The 26,439-nt window shown below is 40.4% G+C and overlaps 1 protein-coding gene across 2 annotated transcripts in view; it reads right to left on the minus strand.

Moving 5' to 3' along the window:
* Window positions 1-360: 360 nt before the first annotated feature.
* The window catches only part of EDAR (ectodysplasin A receptor), a 988,067-nt gene continuing 961,988 nt past the window's right edge, over window positions 361-26,439 (minus strand). For both annotated transcript variants that reach the window (XM_044070998.1, XM_044070997.1), the window contains one exon: window positions 361-1,809. In XM_044070998.1, coding sequence (XP_043926933.1) covers window positions 1,478-1,809 — 332 coding nt within the window. In that variant the 3' untranslated portion in view covers window positions 361-1,477. The remainder of the gene's footprint in view (window positions 1,810-26,439) is intronic.

Below are 26,439 nucleotides of genomic sequence, written 5' to 3' on the forward strand. Positions count from 1 at the left end.
TATTTGATGACTAACACTCTGACACTGACTATGTTATGAAGATGAAGACACCCCCACTGTCCCATCTGGTCTGAAACACTGATAGATATTAAATCCCAGAAGCTTTGGGGTTATTTCTTCATAAATCATGGGCGGTGCAGTGGTGAAGCAGCTTGTGTTGTCTCCTCACAGAAAGAGGTTCTTCAGTTCAATTCTCGGCTGGGGTGCCTTCTGTGCAAAGTCTGCATGTCCTCCCTGCATTTGTGTGGGTTTCCTCTGTGTGCTCCGGTTTCTTCCCATGTTACAAAGACGTGGGTCTAGAGCGTTTCTCCCTGGGTGTCCGCTGAAAATTAGCCCCCTCCAAGTCAGACTTTCCCGGTAAACAAATGTTAAAATAAAATAAATAAAAATAAAATAAATAAAACAGTTCTCTGTTACAGTGCAGATGTCTACACCCACCAGGACTAGGAAGACCTCTGATTTATTCATCTTCCTAAGACTACAGACACTGCTGAGAGTCAGGTTCACTTCACTGTTTACTGTAGGCTTCAGAAATGAATAGTGAACAATTTGATCTTTCCTAACTAAGGTACAGTGATGGCAGAAAATCTTCTATTCTGAACTAGCACTGCAGAAGTGGTGGGAAGGGCAGTAAAGCCCCTCGCCAGCAAAGCAGGATGATGAGTCATATGCCTTCCAGAAGGTGGACAAGGACTGAATCCCTAGTTAATAGCACTAGTTGAGAAGTCATGTATTCAAACCAGCAATCTTTTTCCTGATTCTAGCTACAATTTTCAATGATGGAAGGCGATCTCTCAGTACCAAAGTGTTTCCTGCTTCTAGATGGTCAAGCAGAGCCTTCTCATTTCATCTTAGCCTCATTCCAGTAAGGAATACATAAGGTGATTTTTCCTCATTAGGACAACAGAAATGTCAAAAATCATTCTGACTGCTCTACAGTTTTTTAGTGTCTTGTCAATAATCCCCAATTTTGGCCCCAGGATAGCAGGTAACACGATTCTTTCCCTTTGTTTTTGCCATATTTGTGGGTGTTGAATCTGTTAATCATAGGTTGGAACTGCATATGACAATCGCACTGTCAGCATATCTTGTACTATTTTTACTTTACTTATTGACAGTACAATTCTTCCATAAAAGTGATTGAAGTTGAACATTACTTTCGCTGACTACAATACATAAAGTTAATCAAAAGATTATCCTAGGCACACAACTGTGCCCTGTCAGTTATGTGTTGCTTTATTTTTCTAATGTATTAAAAAGCCTAGTCTCCTCATATTTTATTGTCTAGCAATAGCTGTTTCTTAATATAGGAACTAAAGATAGCTTTAAAAAAGAACAGGACATCTTGCATTTTAGTAAAGAAACAGCATTGATTTTGTTCCCCAAGTCTGACTTCATCGTTTTTGCATGTTCATATTTCCACATGATTACTTGATGGCAGCATTCATATTCGTGAAATCTGTCTCTGAAATAACAATCAAGAGCACAGACTAAATGCTACTGCGGAATTAGGTGAAGGTGCTGTTTGCACCCACTCCAAAATATCACTGCAAAGTGATTCCACTGCATCCAACCTTTCAATTTGCACTAGCCTGGTTAGCAGATCAGGAATACTGTAACCAGCTGTACTGATACGGTCAAAAAGCTGCATTCCATCTGTCATGCCTCCAATCTCATCTCTCTTTAACCCAAAACTCTCAGCAAGGTGGCGCCATGTTTTCACAACAGCTTTTTCTGTGTTGTATGTGGAACTCAGCATTCTGCTTGTCTTCTCTAAGCAGTCAAAAGGAAGTTCTGTAGGACCAAGACCTGGAATAGAAGACATACTTCATGAGACAAAGGCAGCATTTTTGCAGACACTAAAAAGTAGAACTACATAAACTATTGGTCCACAAAGAAAAACAATCAAATGAACGCTTTAGTATTTCTGCATTTGGTGTAATAATGCCTATGTTTGAATTTTAAAGTTTTGGTGTAGTTTTACCTCCTAGAATTTCTATTATGACAGGCACTTACTTCCCTTTATGTAAATATGCATTCTGATTTTACCCTTGAACCGATCCCATCCAAGCTATACTTCTCACCACTTCGTCCTCCTCTTCTATTTTTCTTTTACTAAAATCCTGTTGATATGTTAAGTTACGCACTTACTTATTAAGCATTACTTCATACAGGTTTTGATACAAAAAGTGCACCTGTGTTTTTTTTTTGTTTTTTTTAAGTGCATCATTTTATTGGCTTTCTTCTATGTTATCTTTAGGCTTTCTGTGCCATTTGTAGGAAGATGGACCATAGAGCAAATGCTGCTTCAGATGAGGCCTCACCAGTATCCTGCAGAGTGCTATCACAATCTCTTTGGAGTAGCAGCAAATTGCTTCTTTAGCATGCCACTATCCTTCTGTCCATTCCAATATACCGCAACACATCTGAGATTTAGAAGGACAACTTTGGACAATACTGAAAAATACTGTCTCAACACCACAGACGCCAACTAAATATTAACTGCTGAAAGGCAAGGAAACACCAGCAATTACCATTAAAAATTTTATAGCTGTCAGACTTCCCATAATTAAATATGCAAAAGTGGCACCGCATTTAGTATCGTCACATCACAGCAAGAGGTTCTCTGGTTTGATTCTTATGGCGTTTATTTCTGGTTTACTTACTATCCATTTGCATGATATCTTATTCACAGAGATGCCAACTAATTGCAGAGTATTCTCTAGTTTACTTACTATCCCTTTGCATGAAATTTCATCCATCCTTCCAACCATCAATTCATCCATCCAGCCATAACCCCCTTTTTCCCATGTTTGGATAGCCTCTAAACTGGCCAGAGGTGTGTGTGTGTGTGTGTGTGTGTGTGTGTGGGGTATGGAAGAACAACCATTACAGGGCCACCCAGCGGTGAAAACATTGGCTCTGGATGATTGTTAGTGTTGAAGTAAGACCAACAAACCCATACGCAAACATGGGGAAAAGGGGTTGCTGACAGAACAGCGTTGGTGTGGTTATATGAGCAGAGTTTAATTCCCATGCACCTAGTATTTATTTTTAAAGATGAAGAGTGTGGGAGTAAGGGGAACAACAGCATTTCATACAAATGTAGTTAACAAAACACAAGTGACATGACCCCTGTCAAACTGACCACTTTGTGTTTAGCTACATGGAAACCACTTTCTTCACTCTACAACACCTGCCAAAATTACACTACTGCTATATCATTTTGACAGGTACACAAAATATTTCAAAAGATCAAGTGTTCTCAATTAAAACCAGTAAGTTCTGCTACAGATGTACAAAAGTATATGCAGTTCATGTCTTAGGTTCATAGTTGTTTACTAGGCTAATCGTCACAAGATCCTTTTGAAGCCTAGCCATGCATCCCAAACTCTGACGAGTTCTGGCACCCTTGATAAGTGTAAGCAGGGGCTTGGAAGGTGAAACATTTACAAGCAGGGAGTAAGGGGGGCAGACAACACTACTAAAAAATCTGTAAATACAAATGCATGCAATACTGCAATGTTAGACAATTTATTGACACAAGTGTGTGTGTGAGTGTGTAAAAAAGGCAATCTGCAGGATTCAATAAACTCTGTGTAGAGCCTACACAGAGTGTATCTGTGTACACGGCTATGATGTGCTCTTGGCAATGTGCAATGCATATTAATGATGCGTGACACACCTACGTGAGGGTTTGCAGTGCGTCCCAGTGACGTTGGCCGAGAAACCTCATAGAACAACACATATAATTAATCCTTGTACAGGAGAGCACCAACTGTCTCCCCCATACCTCTCAACCTCTTAGAGTAAGAAATCTGTACAAAGCCATGAAATAAAGTGGGGCTAAGGCCGATAAATAGAGACATAGGGATGTATTGCCCTTATAAACTTAGAAAGTTGTTAGAATAAATGGTTATGCATTACCATGCATCTTCTGAAGAGTATGAAGTCCAAAACGAAAATGTTTGTCATTTACTGACTTCCACCCAAAATGATTATTACAAAACCACAAAGTTTATGAGGAACACCAGAAATATTTATGCCAAAACCCTGGTAAAAATGCCAGAACTAGTTATATCTGTATAGTTTGGCTTTCCTCTTATTTTTTTTTTTTAATTTTTCCATGTGTGCACTGCGTCACATCATTTGGCTATGCTTACCTCATTTGCGCAACAACCACCCATGTATCAGACATGACTCAGACACCCAAAAATAGAAACCAGAAGCTTTCAATTGCTATTGCTCAGCACTGCTGGGCATCACGCAAAACTGGTAAGCGGGCTTGCGCTATGTTCTACCATCAGCTTAACAATGAATACTAAGATATGTGAAGACATGTAACACATCCTGTGGTGACATGTGTTGAGTGTTGGACTGGAGTGCAGATGGTCCTGGGTTCTAGTCCAGGTTATGCAAATTTTGTTTACACTGTTGTGGCATTGCAGCTTATACAAATGAAGTGGTACTCTAATGAAATAACCAGGGAATTGTATTGGTTGAAAGTTATTTTCTGATACATTTGAAAAAGGTGTGCACCACTTAGCATTGCACAAACCAATACACTTGTTTTACTGTGTTTACACGATAGTAAGTGGTGTGCACCTTTTTTTAAAGGACCAAAATGTATACAGTGTGCACTCTCAGTAAGTGTAATTGGCAGGAAAACATGATATTTAAATGTGAATTGGTGGGAATTGCACTTTAGACATTAAGCTTGAACTTGTGCAGATATGTCAGATGTAGGTGAGGGTGTGCGATTCAGAGCACAGTGCTGGGGTGTCCTGGAGTCCGGGGTCTTTACTGGGCTCCTGGTTAAAGATCATGGGCCCCGCCTGATGCAGGAAAACTATACCAGCTCGCAAAACAGGCATGCTAATTACTGTTATCAATGAAAAACCTCCCTCTGTTAGCAACTCTGAAATCCTTATCACTAAACTACACCTTAATACGCACAAATCCATTAATATTATTTGCACCGACCTTCCTCCTGGAAATAATATTAACACACTAGAAGAAATTCTTAATTGGCTCTCTATTACATACCTACAAGAAATCATACTACTAGGTGATGTCAATATAGACTAGAAAACCTGCTCCTCAGGAGTCCCACCCTCCCTCCTAAATGTCAATGGCTTCTCACAAACCATTAACACCCCAACCAGAACAAACAAATCTAACAATAAAGAAAGCATAGTGGATTGGATTCGGATTAACAGTCACAACCAAAATTACATAGTAGGAACACTGCCTGATGACTTAAGTGACCGTGCCCTCACCTATTTAATAAGACATAAAAGCCCTACACCTCACCTTACTAAATATAAACAAATCAGAACAACTAGAAACTTTAACCCTGAATTACAAACTACAAATTGGTCTCCTCTTAAACTTCTGCCACTAGATGACGCTGTTGCATACTTCAACTCAAAATTCCTATCTATACTAGACTCTCATGCCCCTTTAAGATCTGTTAGAATTCACTCAAAACAAGCCCCTTGACTCTCAAAAGACACACGGCATAAAATAATTATGAAAAATAAGCTTTGGACCAAATACCATAGCACCAAAGATCCCAGCGACCATCTTAAATTTAGACAAATAAGAAACATTACAAAAAAAGCCGTACTTCTAGACAAAAGAAATTACTACTGCCACCTAAAACAAACTAACCAGCTAAACCCACAAAAGTTTTGAGCCGGCCACTCGACACCCCACACCCCTTAAACTCTTCCCATAACAACCCAAAACAAACAGCTGATGCCTTTAATACATTATTCACTGAAACTGTCGGGTCTCCATCTAAACAACTAGCACCTGATATATCTTCTCAGTCCACCTCCCCTTCCACTTATATTTCCCGATTACAACTTCAACCTGTACCCACATCCCTCATCTGCTCTCTTCTCCACAAACTTAAACCCTCCTTCCCATCTGCTGACCTTCTACCCCCCCCCCAATAACTACAAACTGCTGCCAAACACTGGCCTATCCTATTTCCATTCTGATTAACATAACCATTACCGAAGGCTACATTCCCTCAATCTAGAAAATCTCACATATCATTCGCCTCCATAAAGGTGGTGGCTCAATAGAGCTTTCTAACTACCGACCCACAGCCCTTCTCTCTCCCCTTGCTAAAATAATGGAAAAATGTATCCAAAAACAGCTTCTTAAACACTTGTTAAATAACCTCTTATCCAACTGTCAGCATGGTTTCAGACCCTTCCATAGCACCACTTCTGCCCTCCTTTCCTTCACTGACTGCATCAACAAAAATCGGAACAATAATATCCTCACCTCTGTTCTCTTCATTGACCTATCCAAAGCCTTCGATATGGTCAATCACCAGATTGTAATAAATTTACTGAAAACATTAGCCTTACACTCTAGTGCCATAAATTGGTTCCACTCCTACCTTCAAAATAGACAACAGGCAGTACTCTGGCATAATAACTTATCCAACCACCTCCTCATTTTCCTAGGAGTTCCCCAAGGCTCTATTTTTGGCCCCCTTCTGTTTTCTATTTGTATTAATGATCTGCAAACTAGTATTCCCTTAAATACCTGTATACAATATGCTGACAATTCTACGCTGATCTGTTCTGCCTCATCTGCCTCTGAACTACACTCTATCACCCAGCAGACTTTTCTAACCGCAGAAACTCGGTTCCTTAAATGATGTCTATTCTTAAACCCTAAAAAAAAAAAAAAAAATTGTTACTTTTCTCCCCCACCCGCAAGTCCCCTCCTCTCAACTTCTCAGTCCTCCTAATGGCACTAGTATATCTCCAGACCCCTCCACTAGGCTCCTGGGAGATGAAATAGATAACAACCTATCCTTTGATTCTCACATAAATAACACTATAAAACAAGTCAACAGAAAACTAGGCTCACTTTATAGACTCAAACCATTCCTTACTCTACTGGCCAGAACCTCCATTGCCCACTCTCATCTGGTTTCAACCCTCCTTTATGCCTCACTTATTTATACTCATCTCTACAAATCTAACCTCAAGAAACTGTCTATTGCCTATAATAGTACTGCCAGATTTGCCTCTGGTTCTACTTTCAGAACTCACCATTGCAAAAATGTAAAGGAATTAGGATGGCTAGAATTGCAAAATCTGATCTTGTTTCATCAACTCTCCTTAGTCCAAAAAATTCTGTACAAGCCTACTAATACCCCTATACTCACTTCCCTTATAACTCCTTACTGCAACCTCAAAAGCCTACGTTCCTCTAACAAACACCTCATAGCAACTTGTAAAGCCAACAACTTGGCAGGTAACTCCTTGTTCTCTAACACTAATGGAAAATCCTGGAACTCTCTTCCTGACAATCTCTCTTCCATCTCCTCTCCTCACTGCTTTAAAATCGAGCTCAAAACTTTCCTTAGAACCCGCTGGCTTTGCCCCTGCATAAACCCTGACTAACATTTCCATCTAGTTCTAGTACTTTCACCTTTTCTGCCTACTAATTTTTAGTCCACAAGTAAACTGAATGTTAGTATGTTAATGTCCTAATTTTTGCACCTGACAGAACTTGATACCATAAATGCTCATTAACTAAAGTGTTATTCTCTGTAATTTCTGTTTATCAATGAAACTATTTTTGGAGCTTTTCTCCCCGGGCCTCCACTGAAAATGGATTCAATATCCAGTTGGAGCAGCCCGGTCAACAAATGTAAAATAAAAATAAAAAATAAAATATCAGTCTGAAGCCTGGGACAGTTTGTCAAGGGTTCTTACCAGTGCGACTGGCATCCTGTGCACTGAGGAACAATGTCATCACCATTATGATGATCTCTGCCAGAGAAAAAGGGATACCCTTGATCAGTGGATCAGGGAGTGTCAAGCAGGGAACACCCCAGAGATGTGTATTATGATTTACATCTAGTATTTGCAAATAGTCAAGCTGAATATGGTAAAAACTGGTATTCATAATAGGTTCATAGGTGGGTACTAAGCTAAATGACCTTGTGAGCCATTTTTAAGCCTGGCCAATTATCCCTTGTGAGACTCAAACCCTGCATCTTGTGTTTGTAATGCAAACACCTTAACCATTAGGCCACCCTCCCAGAATGCTTTTTTCTTTTTCCCTTTTTCCACAGGTGCAGAAGAGAAGGCCTCAAATGTGAAGTCCCCCATGTGAGGCAACTGACCAGGATGCGAGGAGCACGTGGTAAGCAAGCATAATTATATAAAGTACTGTTACTGCAGCCTTAACAGTTATATATGGATTAGTTCTTATATCATACAGTTGTAAGAACTTGGGAATGCATATCTGAACTGTAAAATCAAGTACGCATGCAATACTCTAGCATAGCTTTCAACTGACTTATTTCTGCTGAATACCCAGATTTAAGAATCACTGTTTTGATCTGTTCATTGTAAGATTCATGGTTGTCTAGCAAGTAATGTATACTGAAATCAATAAAAAAGGAATATCAAAATGTAAGTTAAAACAAATCCTATGTAACTATCCACGTGTTTAAAAGCAGTATTTAAAATATGTACCTAGTTATGGGTCATTGTACACCCATTATTTAATGGCATGTCAAGCTATCCTGCTCTAAAAGGTGGAGAGGTACGTTCTGTAACACAAAGCAACAGTTGCACATTCTCAGATAACAGTGAACATGAGTCTAGAAAGTGTAAAAGGAAAGAGTGCTTGCATTATGTTATATTCCAAAGAAAAAGTACAGTATTACAGTAGTCCGTGTTTGTGGGTCCTAATACCACACTCCCCAAATGTAATACTCTGCTGATTAAAATACTGTTTTAGCTTGTCATCAATAAAAAAACAACAGTACTGTTATGTAATCATCATTATAGTATTTGAAGTGCAGACCTGTAGACCTGTGGCTTGAATGGCCTGCTGTCAAGTATAATCATTGTACATGTATTCCAAGTAATAAAGAAAATTCTTAGCAGCTGTTATTGTTAACAGTAAAATGTAACAGAATAGAATAAATTAATTGTAGAAAGCTTTGTATATTACTTGTGAAGTTACTAATGTTCCTTTTTTTTCTCTCACCCCATCCCTTATCTTCTTTTATTTATGGATTTCTTATTCTCTTATTTTTATTATTATTTTTACTACTATTACAGGTTTATAGGTAGGTACTAGGCTATTGGCCCTAGGGCCTATACAAGCCTAGCCAAAAAGGTACCCTGGCTTTCGCCACCCAAGACAACTATTTTCCTGTGCACCTGTCGAGCAGAGCCATAGAGGTGATCCCCGGGGTAAATTTCTTATTTCCCATCCGAAGAATAAACAGCCCTTGTAGGTCTTGAACCCAGGACCCTCTACATTATAGTCACAGCACTTAACCACTAAACCATCACGTATTGTTTTATTGTATAACTATCACCAATCCAACATTACATAAATTACTCAATTCCTGCCTTGCCTTAAATCTCACTCCTCCTCCAAAACGTTATTCTGCATATCTTGTTCCCACAATTTCTATTTAATTATTTTCCTAACCTTTTCCAAAGATCCCACTTCCAGTTGCTTTATCAATGTTATGATATCCAATACTTCATACACAGTTGGTTTAGACTTTGATTTAATTTTTTGTGGAAATTGCATTTTGGCAGCCACCAGAACTAATCTTAACAAGGCCTCACTATGTCAAGGCAATTCAGATCTTATATCCCAGCGCGAAAAATCATTTCCTTAGTTACACCCATTTGCTCACCCAATATTTCTGACAGAATACTCTGTAGGGAATTTTTGAAGTCTGCCAATGTATTACACTCCCAAAACATATGTTTCCAGTTACTTCTTTCTTCCTCATCACACCTCCAACATTTGCCATCTACAAGAGAAAAAAATCTTTGGAGTCTGCCTAGCGTATAAAAATAGATATCCCAACACTTCAAAGCTAAAATTCAAAATCTTTCAGACTTTTTCACATATTTTGGGGGTCATGCATATGTCTTCTCATTGTTTTATTGTAAATTGATTATCCAGTCACTCTTACCAATCTTTCCTAATCTCCTCTGATGGAGGTCTATAGTTATGGTGCAATATTTTATATGCCCTGTTAATTATCCCTTTATTAACGACATCTTTTGAACTAAAGTCAACTAAATCCTCTATGAGAACAGGTCATTCACTTAGGATTCTCCTATCCCTTTCTCTTTGCCTATACTCTATCTGATAGGGAAGGCAGTCTCTAACCTGCGGCCCAAATATCTTCTTGGACTCTTCCCATTCTATCACTTTTCCCTCTCTAGTTATTTGTTCCCAATACCTTGGTTCCTTTGCCAATTTTCTCCAATAAATTCTTGCATCTTCTCACCCATTCTCTGTACCCCTAATTGGAATCATCCCTACTGGCAAAATCTCCTTTATCTATTCTCATACTGGCTTAGTTCTTAGAATATTTTCTCCTACTTTATGATAAGTATTTCTCAAAATCTTTTGGGTTTCTAATACCATGACGGGAATGGATCCCATTCCTAAATCAAAGTATGATTAAATATTATTTATATAATCTTATTTCATATTATTTGGTATTACTTCTTATGTTTTATTTATTATGGATAATTTTATATTTCTTTGTTAAATATTTTTCATTTTTATGATTTATTCTGTTCTTAATTATATTATTTAAAACTTTTTATACTGATTTATTATTGTTTCTTTATTTTTTAAAAATTTTATTTAATTTGTTTTATGTTTTATTCAATTTTTGGTTTGAATTTTATTTATGTTATTACTACTGCACAACAGGGTAGGCCTGTTCCCTGTGATCCACCTACACTCCCTCCACTGGCTGAAGCACCAAGGCACAGCACTTCTAGACTGCAGGTTTGTGGCACCCCCCCCCGTGTCCCTGCCCTACCTGGATCATCAGGTAGTTTGTCCTGGGAGCCAGGCCTGTGGTCTCATCTGGAAGCAGAATCAGATGGGGTGCATACATCACATGAGCGGAGTTGCCAGGTGTGTTGCATAGGATTGTGTACCAGACAGTGGGCACACACCTACACTGGATGGAAAGCCTGCTTTCCATCCTGGTACAGCAGACTGGCTATAGGTGAAGACATCAGCCACTGCAGCCAGCAGAGCAGTGATGTAACAGTGCTGACAGTCCAATGGTTGAGGACTTGAGTCACACTGTTACCATGCTGATGTTCATGGGACCACGATCCTCCCCACCCCAACTAAGGTGTTTACCCCCCTCTTGTGTCCTTCACCAACCCTGTATCTTGCCTTGTATGTCTTGTGTGTCTGCAAATGCTTCCTCACCTTCCCAACTTACCTACCTCAGTCTAACAACTGAGTATATTTATAGGTTATTAGCTGAGTTTAAACTGTCTCCTTCAGAGTGGGGCGACAACAACATAATTGTGTTGTGATGCCAACTGGACCAAATTAAGTGTGTCAAGTGGACATTTGTACAAAATGAAGAGCTATGTATGGGACAATATTTATTTTTAAGGAGAGAATGGAATCTTGGGGAAGGGACATAGGTAAGTTTGGGGCAGGCAAGCAGGGAAGCTAAGGAAGCATTTGCAGACAGACAAGTCGTACAAGACAAGAGACAGGGTTGGTGAAAGACATGAGAGGGGGGTGAACATCTTGGTTTGGGTGGGGGGGGATCGTGAACCTATGGACATCATGTTTAGTGACAGTGAGAATTAAGTCCACACCCACTGGACTGTTACCACTGCCACCTCACTGCGCTGATGGCTGCAATGTCTGACATTTGTGTGTCGTTGTGTTATTCAGGATGAAGATGGAGAGCGGTGTCTCCACTCGGCATAGGCATGCACCAGTTGTGTAGCGCACAGTCCTACGAACAGACCTGGCAGCTCAGCTCAGGTGACAGAATCACCCCTTCTGCTTCTGCTGCCAGAGGGAACCACGGGCCTATCCTCTGGGGCAGAACTACCTGAGGGTGCAGGTAGGGCATGGGCAGCAGGGGGGGTGCCGCCAAGCTGCAGCCTAGAAGTGCTGGTCCTTGGTGCCATAGCCAGTGGAGGGTGTGTAGGTGGACCACAGGGAACCAGCCTGCCCTGTCATGCTGTAGTAACAACATAAATGCAATTAAAATTCCATAATGAAATAAAACATAACACAAAATAATGGACAGAATAGAATAGCATTAAATAAAATGTAAACATATAATACATTAATATAAAAATAATAAATATAATTACAAACACAATGAAAAATAATATGAAAAGAAAATGTATTTAACAGAAAAACAATAGAAAATTACACATAATAAAAACACAGGTAATAAAAATAATTATGACAATGAAAATATGATTATATGCATAATATAATAATACAAATAATAAAATTACGAGATACATAAAAAAAAAAAACTAATGAAGAGAAGGGGTGGGGTGAGAGAAAAAAAAGAAACAACATTAGTAACTGCACAGATAATATACAAATCTTTCTACAAACAATTTACTATATTCTGTTACATTTTACTTTCAACAATAACAAAGGCTAATAAATACCTTTATTACTTTGAATACTACCACACTACTAACACAGACACACTATAGTTCAGATCATATCGCATCCAACAATCATTCATGGAGGCATATATTGCACATGTGCATATTCCATGTACACTGATTACATTTAACAGCAGGCCACATGAGCCACAGCGACAGAGGTCTGCACTGCTAATGCTATCATCATGAATATGTAACACTACTGCACTTTTACTGATGAGAGCCTAAAACAGTATTCTAAACAGCTGTAATCCTGGAATGTTGTTTTAACTAACATGCTAATGCACCCATGCCTTTGCTTTACAATGATGACATGCATACTCAATGTGATAAAAGTGTTTATCAAAATAAGTCGTATTTACTCCTAATACTAAAATAACAGTACTGTTTGGAAGTGCACACATAACTCTTGCTTCTTGCATCCTCCTCATTCTTTCTTCATATGCTTGCGCAATCAATGATTGTTCCACACTAGCTGTGTGAAAAACGGAACACAGCATAATACCATTAAGAGCACCAATAATGAACATATGCAACTGCTATAGCCTACAAGCACTGCCTGAAAGTGATACTTACACATCTGTGTAGTGCCATCAGTCCTGCATTCCTTGATCCAACAGTTGAGTGTATTCCTCTTCCTCATCCTGAGGTCTTGGTAGTGATTCCTACACTGTTCGCCAGTGTGGGGGATACTGGTAACAGTGGATAGATCCCAGACCAAACTATTCCATGCATCTGATTTGTAATCTGATTCAAGATAGTGGTCCTACAACAGCCGGGGACAATAATCATTCACTAGGAGTCCAACAAACAGTTTGGACTCCTGCACATCCCACTTTTGTAACCGAAATCTCAGAACCTATCCCTGAACACCAGCCATGTCTAATGCAGACAAAAAACAATGTATAATGACTTTTCTCAGCAATTCCAATTATGACAGATACTGAGAAAGCACACTATTGGACTTTGCAACATTTGAAAAAGGTGCACTCTGCTTAGCATCAAGCAAACTCGGGCAATGTGTTTGTGCAATGGGAAACAATAAAATGAAGTTTATTAATACAGATATTATCATATCTTTACAAAACTGACAATATTACTGTGTCATCTATCAGGAAAATACTTAGGATATAAGAAATACTAGTTCAGCAGCTATAACTCAGGGTAACTATAATGTGAAGTGGGACACCATTGAAAAAAGACAGATGTCTGATGTATTAGAACCCTGGACCTTATCCATGGTAGTCCTACACTCACAGCTGTTGCCAGTAGAAGAATTAAAGAATATATGAGTATGTTTAATTACACTTCTGTGTAATGCAAGGACATGTTAGTAAAATACAAGTTGCAATCCTTGTATCAGAACCCAGAACTACGTGAACTTCAGGCCAACACTTAACATCTGCAGCCACATGGGAGGTTACATGAAAATCTACCACATTAACATTGATCCTGAAGTTCTCAATGTTACACACAGTGCAACAGTGCTTAGCGGGTTTGTGCTATGCAGAATAACATTAAGAGAATACATCAGAGGTCTATTTTTAGATGTCTGGGTTCCATCTGCTACCTGGGTGGACCACTTCTACAGTTTGTGCCCTGGTACTGTGCGTGCAAGCCAGCTGCACATAGCTGATGCTGTTTGTGCTTTGCACAGCAACAGGCAAACAGTGGCTCCAAATATTGAGATAAACACAAGTGGTACAAGACAGAATATAAAATCAATGTACCACATACACTACTAGACTATGTAACTATACAGGAAATATCCCACATAGTTTTACAATCCAGTCCACCATGCGATACACATGTGTTGTTGGCCTGCAAGGTCTTCACCTCTCCAGCTATAGCTATTGACAGCAGCAGCAGCTTCAGCCTGTAGCAGACACAAATTTAAGCAAACTGTAGCTGCTACTAACAATCTGTCAGTGCTTACATTGTATCTGTACTTCATTATTTCCTCACTGCATGTACAAGAAAGGGCATGGTGTCTATATTGATGTCTTACATCTTGTTCAGTAGCTCCATTGGATTGGTTGATTAGCATGCAGTTCAGCAGTACATGCTGCAGTTAGCATCTCTGAAGCACAGACTAGGTCAGATGCAATTAATTAGCAATGTACACTGTTATAAAAAGGCAAATGTATAGCTAGGCAAACCAATGTGGATGAGTTTTTTCAGACTTCAAACTCAGTGACACATTTCTTTTGGAGCAGTATATTTCAACAGAGGAGTATTGTACTCCATCAGGTATGTATCCATTTTGTTGACTAAATAATGCATATGTTGGAATGTACATAGGAATGATGTGAAGTAAATCAGTAAGCATTTGTTAGAACTGTACTCATGACATGCCCTTGTTTTCCAGCCATTTGAGAGGTACAGAGGATGTAGAGTAGGCCGAAGGTCTAAGGCTGTGTGATAACTATGCACACGTTTCACGGATAGGTCCTTTGAGAGCATTTTTAAGATTACACAGTTGTTTGGTTAGCACATTTGTCCCTTAGCCTGTTACACTGCTTTTGTTTGTGTGTGTGTGGGGGGGGGGGGTCCCTGCTATGACACAAAGTAGAATGGACTGTTGTGTTGGTTGTGTAAGCATAAGTGAGTATCTGTTATAACACAAACAAGGATATAGTATAAAACAAGCAAAATGAGACGTAGTAGGCTGTAAAATCCAGTATAAAAGGCCTTTACTTAGTGCAACAACACAAGCGCTTTCACAAATATGCTTCATCAGGTGTATACAAGCACTAACAACACACCCACCTTTATATCAAAAATCACATGGCAAATAGTCACATGGATAAAACACTTGTGTTTTAAAAAACCCATATAAATAACACATAAACTTTATTAATTCCATAGACTAATATTATAAAATAGAAATATATAAATCTAAAGGTGTGTTTATATAAAAAATACTTCACATAGCTTATTTAAAACATATATTAAAAAATAATTCCTATCTTTTCAAGGGTCTCTTCCTGAGTCTGGGTCTTAAAGGGATACATTCATTCAAGCCATTACCATCAATGCTCCTAAGTCTGGTAATCCAAATAGTTTCCAAATTCTCTGTATTTTTGCTGACGTCACCTTGTCTAGCCTTCTCATGGGCCATCTCTATAACCCTAAATTTAAACATATGACTTACATCAGTATCTAAAACATGTCTGGCTAGGGCGTTGTTCCTATTACCTTTCCTCATATTATAGCAATGCTCCCTAATACGTTCTTTCAAACACCTGTCTTGCCCACATAGCATTTTGCACAAACCATACAGCAGGCAAGATAAACAACATGCCTACTGTCGCATGTGGCTGTGACCCTAAAAGTATATTCTTTACCTTGATCAGGATGAAAAAATGCATTATTGCTTTCTATATAACTACACCAACTACATGAACCACAAGGAGTAGTTTTCTTGGTACAATCTGCATACCTATTTTCCTTGGGGTAATATAACCTCCTCTTAATGGATTTGTCATTCCTGAAACTAAATTTAGGAACATCATCCACTAAACCAGCAACATCATGGTCAGTGAGCAACACTTGCCAGTGTCTTTTAAAAATATCCACATATCTGTTCACATCGACTGAATATTTCAAAGAAATTCTCAAATTCATAGACCTATTCATGTTTATATCAGCAAAAGATTCCCTCCTCTTGGAGAAATAAGGTCTAGCTTGTTTACTACATCTATTGATTGCTCCTGATACTTGTTCCACTACAAACTTATCACTATATCCCCTCTCTTTTAAGTGCTTAGTGACCCTTCCTACTTCTTCAGAGAAGTCTTCATTCCTAACATTCAGTCTAGATGCCCTCATCACTTGGTCTGTGACTACCTTCTTAAAAATGTGTGGAGGGTGTGCACTGCTACGATGTAAAAGGTGGTTCACATAGCACTCTTTCCTATGTTGCTTCGTATAAATCTCACCTTCTAACCCTCTCAGCACAGTCACATCTAAAAAATCCATATTGCTATAAGATATATTCTGTGTGAAACGTAAATACTCAGTGGTTGCATTGACATACTCCATGAAATCTGAAAAAAGTTTTGTACCCCCACCCCACAAAATAAACACATCGTCTACAAATCTACGATAAAATAATATATAATGGCTGAAGGGACCCTTGAAAATATAATTATCTTCCCATACAACCAATACAGCACTGGCGTAGCTATTGGCACAAGATGTGCCCATAGCCACGCCATTGCACTGTCTGAAGACACTGTCTCCAAATAAAAACACATTGTGTTCTAACACCACTTCTAATAATGAAACCAATAAACTTATTAATGAAGGTGTATATTCTGTATAACAATGCAAAAATTGTTGTGTAGCTGCGATACCCAAGGTATTGGGTATCACAGTAAACAACGACGCAACGTCCAAAGTGACAAACGCTACATCTCCACTAGTATTTGTAACAAAAAACTCATACAAATCACTTAAGAACTGCTCTGTGTCCTTTAATATATGTACTATTGCATTCAAGGCTGGCCTAAGATGTTTTTCTGCAAATATAGATAGAGGCTCTGTACACCAGCCCTGCTAGAGACTATCGGTCTCATTGGAGGATCTTGAATAGATTTATGAACCTTAGGTAAACCATGTAACAAAGGTATAATTGGTTTCAATACTAAAAAATAATCAAATAATTTCTGATCAATCCTTTGTTGGTCCAATATTTGATTATTATTTTTTAGTATTGAAACCAATTATACCTTTGTTATAAGGTTTACCTAAGGTTCATAAATCTATTTTAGAAAAACATCTTAGGCCATCTTTAGCATAGATTTGTAGACGATGTGTTTCCTGCTGGAAAGCACTAGGAAGCCTTAAACTCATACAAACACTGAACTCTCCTTGTTAACAAGGAGAAATTAATAGTAGGCACTAAACAGCCTATAATTGCAAAGTACCTTGCTAAGGAAACAGCTCCTATACTTTACAAAGAAAAAAAAAAAGCCCCAAACCAGGCATGTCCAAGGGTCAGCTTCCGGTGATTTCTCCTGTCCACCTGGTGAATCTGGGCATACTGGGGCAATGCAGCAATTGCCTCATGTACACAGACAACCCTCTCCTCCTACCACCCAACACTACAACCTGTGAGAGATGCACTTACATAGCCAAAATGGAAGCAAAGCTCTCTCCACCCAAGATTGTGCTAAACAGTCAAGAGGAGAAGGTTAAAACCCACACTACACCTCAAGCAACACATAGCCCTTCTAAACCCGCACCACCAACACCCACATATAGCAACACTAAATCCACATATGCAGAGGCCCTTAACTGTAACCTGCCCAAGCAACAAAGACCTCTGAAGCTGAAACGCAAACAAACACCAATCACAACCAATGTGTCACACAGTTCACAACACCAGTGTGCCACCCAGCAACAGCCCCTAAGGCAAGACAATGTACCTAACACTTTAGTCATAGGTGACTCTATAGTCTGGCACACTGATGTCCCTCTCACCAGGTTGAATAAGGAGAAAATTACAGTCAGCTGCCTGTCAGGTGCCAGGATCCGCCACATAACGCATGCACTCAAGTCACTCCACAACAAGTACAAATATGACTCTGTCATTGTCCATGTTGGAGTGAATGACTTGAGACGAACCTCCCTGGACTACATGAAAAGAGACATGGAAGAGCTCTCGGATCATGTGGCCCAGGCAGGTATGACCCTAGCCCTGAGTAGCATCCTGCCTTCGCCCAGAATGATACCACAATATAAGGATAAAATGATTGACTTCAACAATTGGCTAAGCTTATGGTGTCATTCAAAGGGGATCCAGTATCTGTCTGCCTGGGATGACATGATTGACAGACCACGATGCTTTGCCAGAGATGGTCTGCACCTGTCGCCCCTGGGATTCAGGCTACTGGCTAAGGCTCTTGCCACCCCTATAGTGCCTTTTTTAGGCAAACTTCAAAGGACAAAACCACCACCGTAACAGGTACAAGCATGCAAAATCTGAAAGTAATGCTACTCAATGCTAGAAGTCTAAACCTCAAAATGCACTCTCTCGAGGCACTCCTAAAAATGGAGAACATCGATATCTGTGCAGTAACTGAGACCTGGTTCAAGGCTCCAGAGAGCACCCCTGCAATACCAGGCTACAACTCTTACCACACTTTTCGGCCACCAAACCAGGACTGAAACACTAAAGGTGGAGGAGTGTCAATATTCACCAAGGATATTCACACCACCAGGCTAGTTGGCCAACACAATGTGTCTGAAATTCTCCAAGTGCAACTAACACTAGGTAAGACTGCAATCCAAATTGCAGCTTGCTACAGATCCCCACCATACCCCAAGATTCTCACTACACCTTTCTAAACATACTGGAAAATATTAAGATAGAACCAAACACCCTAATACTGGGTGATTTTAACTACCCTGCCATTAACTGGGAAAACTACTCATGTCCCAACACCTTTAGAACGGTTCTTGGAATTCATAAATTCCAACACCCTGGATCAACTAATCCATAGTCCCACCAGGGGCTCCAATATCCTAGACCTGGTCATTACCAACATGGGAAATCAATGCTCCATACCTATGGTCACACGCTCATTAGTCAGGCCCGACCATAAGCTAATCACCCTTAACATCCACATCCCACCCCCAACCCCCAATAAAGAAACCACCATAAAAACTTCTCCAAAGCCAACTTCATGCTACTCAAGTCAGAAGTGACAAACTTCATGACACCCATGCAGACAGGAACTGAAAGTTCAACTGCTGAATCCTACACTAAGGCACTGTACGAGCACATCCACTCATGCATGAATCGTGCCATCCCAAATAGAACCAAAATGCTCTCATCCAAAAAGGAAGCCAATCTGGTGGTCCCCTGCCATAAACAAACTTTACAACAAAAGGAAGAAACTTTTGCAGAAAAGAGGAAAATCCCAGGATGCAAAAACTCCCTTACTAGCCTCAGTAAGAAACTGAGATGCCTCATAAAATCCTCCAAAGCTAGTTACGAAAATAAAATTGCCAAAGATTCCAAAGACAACCACAAAGCATTCTATAACTATGTCAAGAATCTAAATGGCAATGCTCAGATCTGCTCTGAGCTAAAACAGAATGGCATTAAATATACTGATCTGAAGGATATTGCCAATATCCTGGCAGATCGATTCAGTGCCAACTTCATCCCCCCTCACCCCCTAAATGGCCCATCTCAATACCAGAAGATTGCCAAATTCCAGTAATAACAGCCACACAGGTACAAAACGCACTCTCTAAAGCCAAGAATACAGCATCCATGGGACCAGATGACATCCCGGGCTGTGTACTACATGAACTACAATATGAACTGGCACCTCACCTAAGTGTCATGTTTAATCATAACCTCACCTCAGGTTTCATGCCCACTGAGTGGCACAGAGCTACAGTTATCCCAATCCACAAGGGGGGATCCACCTTGGATCCCAGAAACTACCGTCCCATCAGTCTAACAAGCCTTATCTGCAAGGCCATGGAGCGTATTATCATGGAACTTATAAACAAAGACATTGGCAACCTTCAAACACTGGACCCCACCCAGTTTGGGTTTGTGAAGGGCCGATCTTGTCTCCTGAACCTGATTGACTTCTTTGAATCAGTCTCCAGAGCTATGGACAAGGGTAAGGTGGTCCACACAGCCTATCTAGACCTTGCCAAGGCCTTTGACACTGTCCCCCACTCTGGAATCATAGATAAACTTACTAAGTTGGGCATTAATCCCTATGTCACCCAATGGGTTGCTAAATGGCTTACTGATAGAACCCACACTGTAAAAGTAGCCGACTCCAAATCCAGCTCCAGACAAGTGACAAGTGGAGTACCTCAGGGTTCAGTCTTGGGGCCGCTCTTGTTTGGCTTCTACTTCTCTGAAGTACAGGTCAACACTAAGGGACTCTGGCTAACAAAGTTTGCAGATGACTGCAAACTGGGAGCCATTATTGAATTCCCAAATGATGTGGATACTCTACAAAAGGGCCTTACAGAAACAGATGCTTGGTGCCAGAGCCATGGGCTCAAGCTCAATGCCAAGAAATGTATTGTTATCCCCTTTGGGAAAAACATGTATCCATGAATTACCATATAGGTGGCAGTACACTAAACACAGAAAGTGTGATAAGAGACTTAGGGACACAGGTGGACAGTGGTCTCACCTTCGAAAACCACATCGCCACAACAGTCAGGAAATCCTTCTATGTGGCACACCTCATCACGAAGGGCTTTTCATCCAGAAAAAGGAGGTCATTGTCCCACTGTACTCATCCCTCATTAGACACATTATAGAATACAATGCCCCATTTGGTATGTACCTCTCAAGACATCTGCAACAACTGGAAAGGCCTCAGAAATACCTCACTAAAAGAATCACAGGCCTAAAGCAGATGCCCTACGCTGACCGCCTTAAAAAACTCCAGCTATACTCTGTCGCATATCGTCTACTCAGAGGCGATCTCTGCTTAACATACAAGGCCATGTCAAACCCAGAGCTGTTGGACATGCTACACTTAAAGAAATCCCAATCCCTCAGTGCTACACGCTCCAGGGATCTAAACCTTGTCATCACAATAAACAAAACATGCTGGAGGGATAGGTTCCTGACCCAGAGACTCCCCAGACTCTGGAATAGATTGCCCATAAATGTCAAGCAGGGTGCCTCTTTGGACCTCTTCAAGAGGAAACTTGACGATTGGATGGGAGAAAGGAAATTCACCCCAGGGATCATGTCAGTCGCCCTGCTAGACAGGGGTCCAGGAAAGTAAATAATGTGGGAAGAAATATCCAGGGAATTGTTATGGCTAGGCTTGTATAGGCCCTAGGGCTGATAGCCTAGTACCAACCTATGAACCTATGAATATGGTGCTTAGGGGAGTAGCTCAGTGTTGAAGCACATGAAGAACACAGGCTGGAATGCCATCTGTTCCCATGGAGACTGTGCTCCTAGCCTGGAGAGGGCAGTGATAACTTTCTCATTGTAGATACCACAACTTGGAGGTGATGTTGCACACATGATTTTTAGTAGGTTTAGTGGTGGCAGGGGGGATACTTTTCAGCCCAACATGTCTGCTAGCAGGTTTGGAAGCTACACTGGGTCAGTGTGTGTGGTACCATACACAATTGGATCCAAATACATCTAAGTTATATATATCAGTTTGCAGATGTACATGAAGAAATCCTTATGGTTATCCCTGGATATGTTGCTGTGTAAATTATTAGCACAGTTGCTCTGTGAGGGTTTTTGAAGGTGTCTTATTTGCATGTTTATGCTGAGTAGAGTGGCCTTCCAGTCCTGGATTCTCAATGTTGTATTTGTAAACAGCAGCTTCTTTCACTTACTGTATAATGTAGTAATAACAGACATCCACAGGTATGGTTTGTATTTTCCAGAGGACCTTTGTTTGAGCCTATCAGGCATGGCTGCGTGTTTACATTTGTGTAGATGTGTAGACAGAGCATCAGGGAGTAAGTTATTATAGCTGCCAGTGTCCTTTGTGGAAGCTGTGTCTTGGAAGTCATTTAGACCATCCCTTAGGAGGGTGTAGTTACCTTGGATGATGTTTGTGAACTTGACTCCTCCTTTGGGGAGTTCAGTAGTTATATCTGCTTCGAAGCATACCATGTTATGGTTGGATTAACAGTGCAGGCACTACAAATGTGCCATTACATTGTTCATTCGTATTGTTGAGGTACAGGTTTGGAATATGAGATAACCTTGTGGGGAGATGCACTATTTTTTCCATGGCATTTCAGTTCATAAACTCCAGGTAATAATGTGCAAGTGAGTTTGTTGTCCTATAACTATCCCCATCAATGGATGAATACTTTCACTCACCCCTGCCTTGGTTATTTTGTTCTACTTTAATTTTTCCATGTAGTAATATAGAGGCTGTGTGGCCTTTTGTGTTTATGGATGGTGACCTACTAATGGCGATAACATGAAGGGGTTTCCTACCCACAGTATGTTGCACATGGAATAACTCCATATAGTTATCTTCTCTAAACAGTCTTGAGGTATACTAATCTTCAATGTAAATCGATACAACACCAACCTCCTGTGGTTCACACAACTTCCATTTGCTGTCTGGATGTTTGGAAGGCACTGTAGCCTTACAAGACCAACGTACTTACTGCAGCCTTGAACCAGGTTTCTGTGACTGCAAAGTGTACTTCACTGCAAAGTGTGCTTACAGAGAGTGCGGTTTAAGATGTGAACTCCTAGGGTTTAGTAGCATGGCCCTCACTTTGCTGGAGTTGTACATTTTCACATTGCTTATTCTACTTTTGTGACCTTGCCTAATAAAGGGGTTATGGTGCAGTCAAATGGCTTATGTCTGGCAAAGCAGCATACTCTATCCGCCATGTCATCCCACACTGACAGGTACTGTATCACCTTAGAATGATACCAGAAACTTAGATAAGTTTAGAGAATCTGTTGTTCTTTATATAGTAGTATCATCCCAGGCGAGGGTATGATGCTGCTCAAACAAAGGGGCATACCTGGCTTGGACCCATATTTAGATAGCCCAATCATGTCTGTGTTCATATATTTCCTATAGTCATGTCTCAAGTTGTGCATACCAAGATAAAGTATGCTGGATTAAGAGTGGGATTCGTTGTTGAGAAACTTGATTGCATGTGTGCTGTGATGACTACATCTGCCATACAGCAAACATTAAACTTATCCTTGTTTAAGCTGGTGAGTGGGGCATCTGAAAGTCTCACTATACAATCAACTTTTACGAAAACCTTTGGGATGCATACCCATTACCTTAAGCACATCTATGGCAATACAGTGGTGATGATATTTCTTATATGTATTGTCTGCTTGTAGCCAGATTGTGCTTAGGATGTATCTGCTGTTTAGGTTGGTTTGAGGGGAGTACCTCTGTACATGATTGTTTGTGTTGGGTGCATATTATGAGTAGGAGTCAAGGTGTGTGCGCGGACAAGTAGGTTTAGTATTACTCTTCTGGAAGCAAGAGATCACTGATTCCAGATTCCTACTATAGAAGGATCACCTGAAATTTGTGCTTCAGTGATGTTAGAGATGCATGCTATTCAGTGCATATGAGGAATTATCTGCAATTTGTCAAAATATTGTGTCAGCTACACAAGCAGGGGGACCAGAGGGGAAACAATAGGTGATAATGGGAGGTTTGAACCTGGTACCTGCATATAGAGTGCAAAAAGGAGAGGTAAATGTGATCTGACTGCTATTTTCAGGTGACTAATCTACAGAGTGTACATTATGAGGTCCTTCATAAGGTGGGTCAATATTTCTGTTATTGATAAATAAGTGGGTAAATTGATGCAATAGAGGTTCTGACAGCTAGATCTGCTCTGCTACATAGCATCAGCCGCTTTTATTTGAAAACAAGTGTACAGACATGTTTGCATGTATGAATGCAGTGTTACAACCTCTGAACACAATCCAGAGCTGGTAATACAAATACATATTGTTAAAGCCCAAACTGAGTCCAGACACATTAACCTTCAAATAGACAATCCTACTGTACACTCCTGCCACAAGTGTACAGATGGGGTTTCTTCAAGCACAGATGTCTTCTTATTATTATTCTTTCAGACAGTACTATTAGGGCTCACCACAAATCATCTGCTTACATTTCCATCCATCCTCCGCATCTTGCTCTGTCACACCAACCACCTGCATGTACTCTGTCACCACATCCATAAACCTTATCTTAGGCCTTTCTATTTTCCTCTTACCTGGCAGTTCTATCCTTAGCATCCTTCTCCCAATATACCCAACATCACTCCTCAGCACATGTCCAAACCAACACAATACCAGCACTCTGTCTTTGTCTCCCAACCGTACAACATGAGCTGACACTCTAATATATGATTAATATTCCTGTCCATCCTCAGCACACACAATGCAAATCGTAACATCTGAGACTCTGTCAACACCTGTTATGACTCTTATCTTTTTGTCAGTGGCACCTTCTAAATCCCATATGACCTAGCTGGTCTCACTACCATCCTGTAGACCTTCCCTTTCAGTCTTATTGGTACCCGTCTGTCAAAGATCACTCCTGACACTCTTCTACACCATTCCACCCTGCATGCTCACTCTTCTTCACCTGTCTTCCACATTCGCCATTACTCTGAACTGTTGATCCAAAGTACTTCACATCATATGCCTTCGCCAACTGTACTGCCTACATCCTAACCAATTCTCTGTCCTCCCTCTCATTCACACACATATATTCTGTCTTAGTCCTGCTGACTTTCATTCCTCTCCTCTGTAGAGCATATCTCCATCTCCTCAGGGTCTCATAAACCTTTTCCCTACTCTCAATACAGATCACAATATCATCTGCAAAAATCATAGTCCATGGGGACTCCTTTGTGATTTGCTGTGTTAACCTGTCCATCACCAATGCAAATATTATGTTGGTGCATATAGTAACAGGAATGTCACTGTTGTCTGACTTATAAAGAATGAGGTGACATCTGCCTGTTTGTCAGGCCAGTGTGTGATCATGGTCTGTTGTGACGCACACATATCCAATAATCTGTTATCACCGATTTCATCAGCAGTGTCTGTTGAAGACAAGAGGACAGTGTCCCTTAGGCTGCTGTAAAATGCTCTATGTAACATCCACCAACAGTCCCCACACAGTTGACTGCAGTGAGAATAGAACCCCTACCTAGGTTTTTAGACTACAGATTGCAGGATGTAATACACATGCCACAGCACAAGTCTGATTTTAACAGGACTGCAGGTGATCTTATGGTAGATGACATCAGCAAGCCAAGTGGGGGGGCCAGAGTTTGGAGGCCTGCTTTGACTGGATGTTTGTGCAAGCACCAAAACAGTGTAAAACCATGCCATTTGAGAAGACAGTGTGGGATACACACCTACACCATTCTTTATGGAGACACACACACACCAAGTTGACTGCAGTGAGGACAGAACCCCCTACCTATCTACGTTTACGTACTACACATCAGAGTATTTAACGCATGTGCCACAGCACAAGTCTGCAAGTCTGATTTTAACAGGACTGCAGGTGATCTTATGGTAGATGACATCAGTAGGCCATTTGGGGGACAAGAGTTTGGGGGCTTGCCTCGACTGGATGTTTAAGTAAGCACCAAAATAATGGCAAACCATGCCATTTGTAAAGTTGGATTGGGATACACACTTCAACTTTTGTTTATACACACACACACACACACACACACACACACACACACACACACACACACACACACACACACACAGTTGACTGCAGTGAGATTAGAACCCCTAGCTAAATTTACGGACTACAGACACAGTACTTAACGCGTGCACCACAGCACAAGTCTGATTTATCGTAAGACTGCAGGTGAACTTATACTAGATTACATAACCAAGCCATGTGTTGAACAACAGCTTTGGAGGTCTGCAGAGTCACATTGCTTCGTAGTGTCATCTGAGATGAGTAGTCTAACAGACTACTGTTTAGTAGCCTAGATGTGTAACAACAATACCCTTATTGAGCATATTTGTCTGTTTGTGTTTGGATGAGCAAGCCTGTGAGCACCATCAATTGGCCCTGCTCATGAGGAAGCATACAAAATTATATATTACAGCTTGTACAGTGGTTGATATATGTGTGGGAAAATCAAGGTGACGCAGGGTTGTTGTGATTGTTGGTGTTGCTGGTGGGGAAACAAATCGATGGCGTGTCAAGATATGTACATATACTTATATTGTGCCCTCAATTTGCAATGTTTCCACGTGTACTCTTAAGGGACACATGGGGTCTGAGACTGATACAGAACCATACCTCTCAACTGTCCAGATTCTCACATAATGTCCAGGAGTCTGACTCATATTTATGGTCTGTTTCTCACAATACTGTGTTTTTCTGGAAAATCAATGGCAAATCATTGAGAACTGAAGTCAGAAAACAATGGC

Source organism: Protopterus annectens, chromosome 5.part0, assembly GCF_019279795.1.
Source record: "Protopterus annectens isolate FY-2018-M chromosome 5.part0, PAN1.0, whole genome shotgun sequence".
NCBI classification, from domain to species: Eukaryota; Metazoa; Chordata; order Ceratodontiformes; family Protopteridae; genus Protopterus; species Protopterus annectens.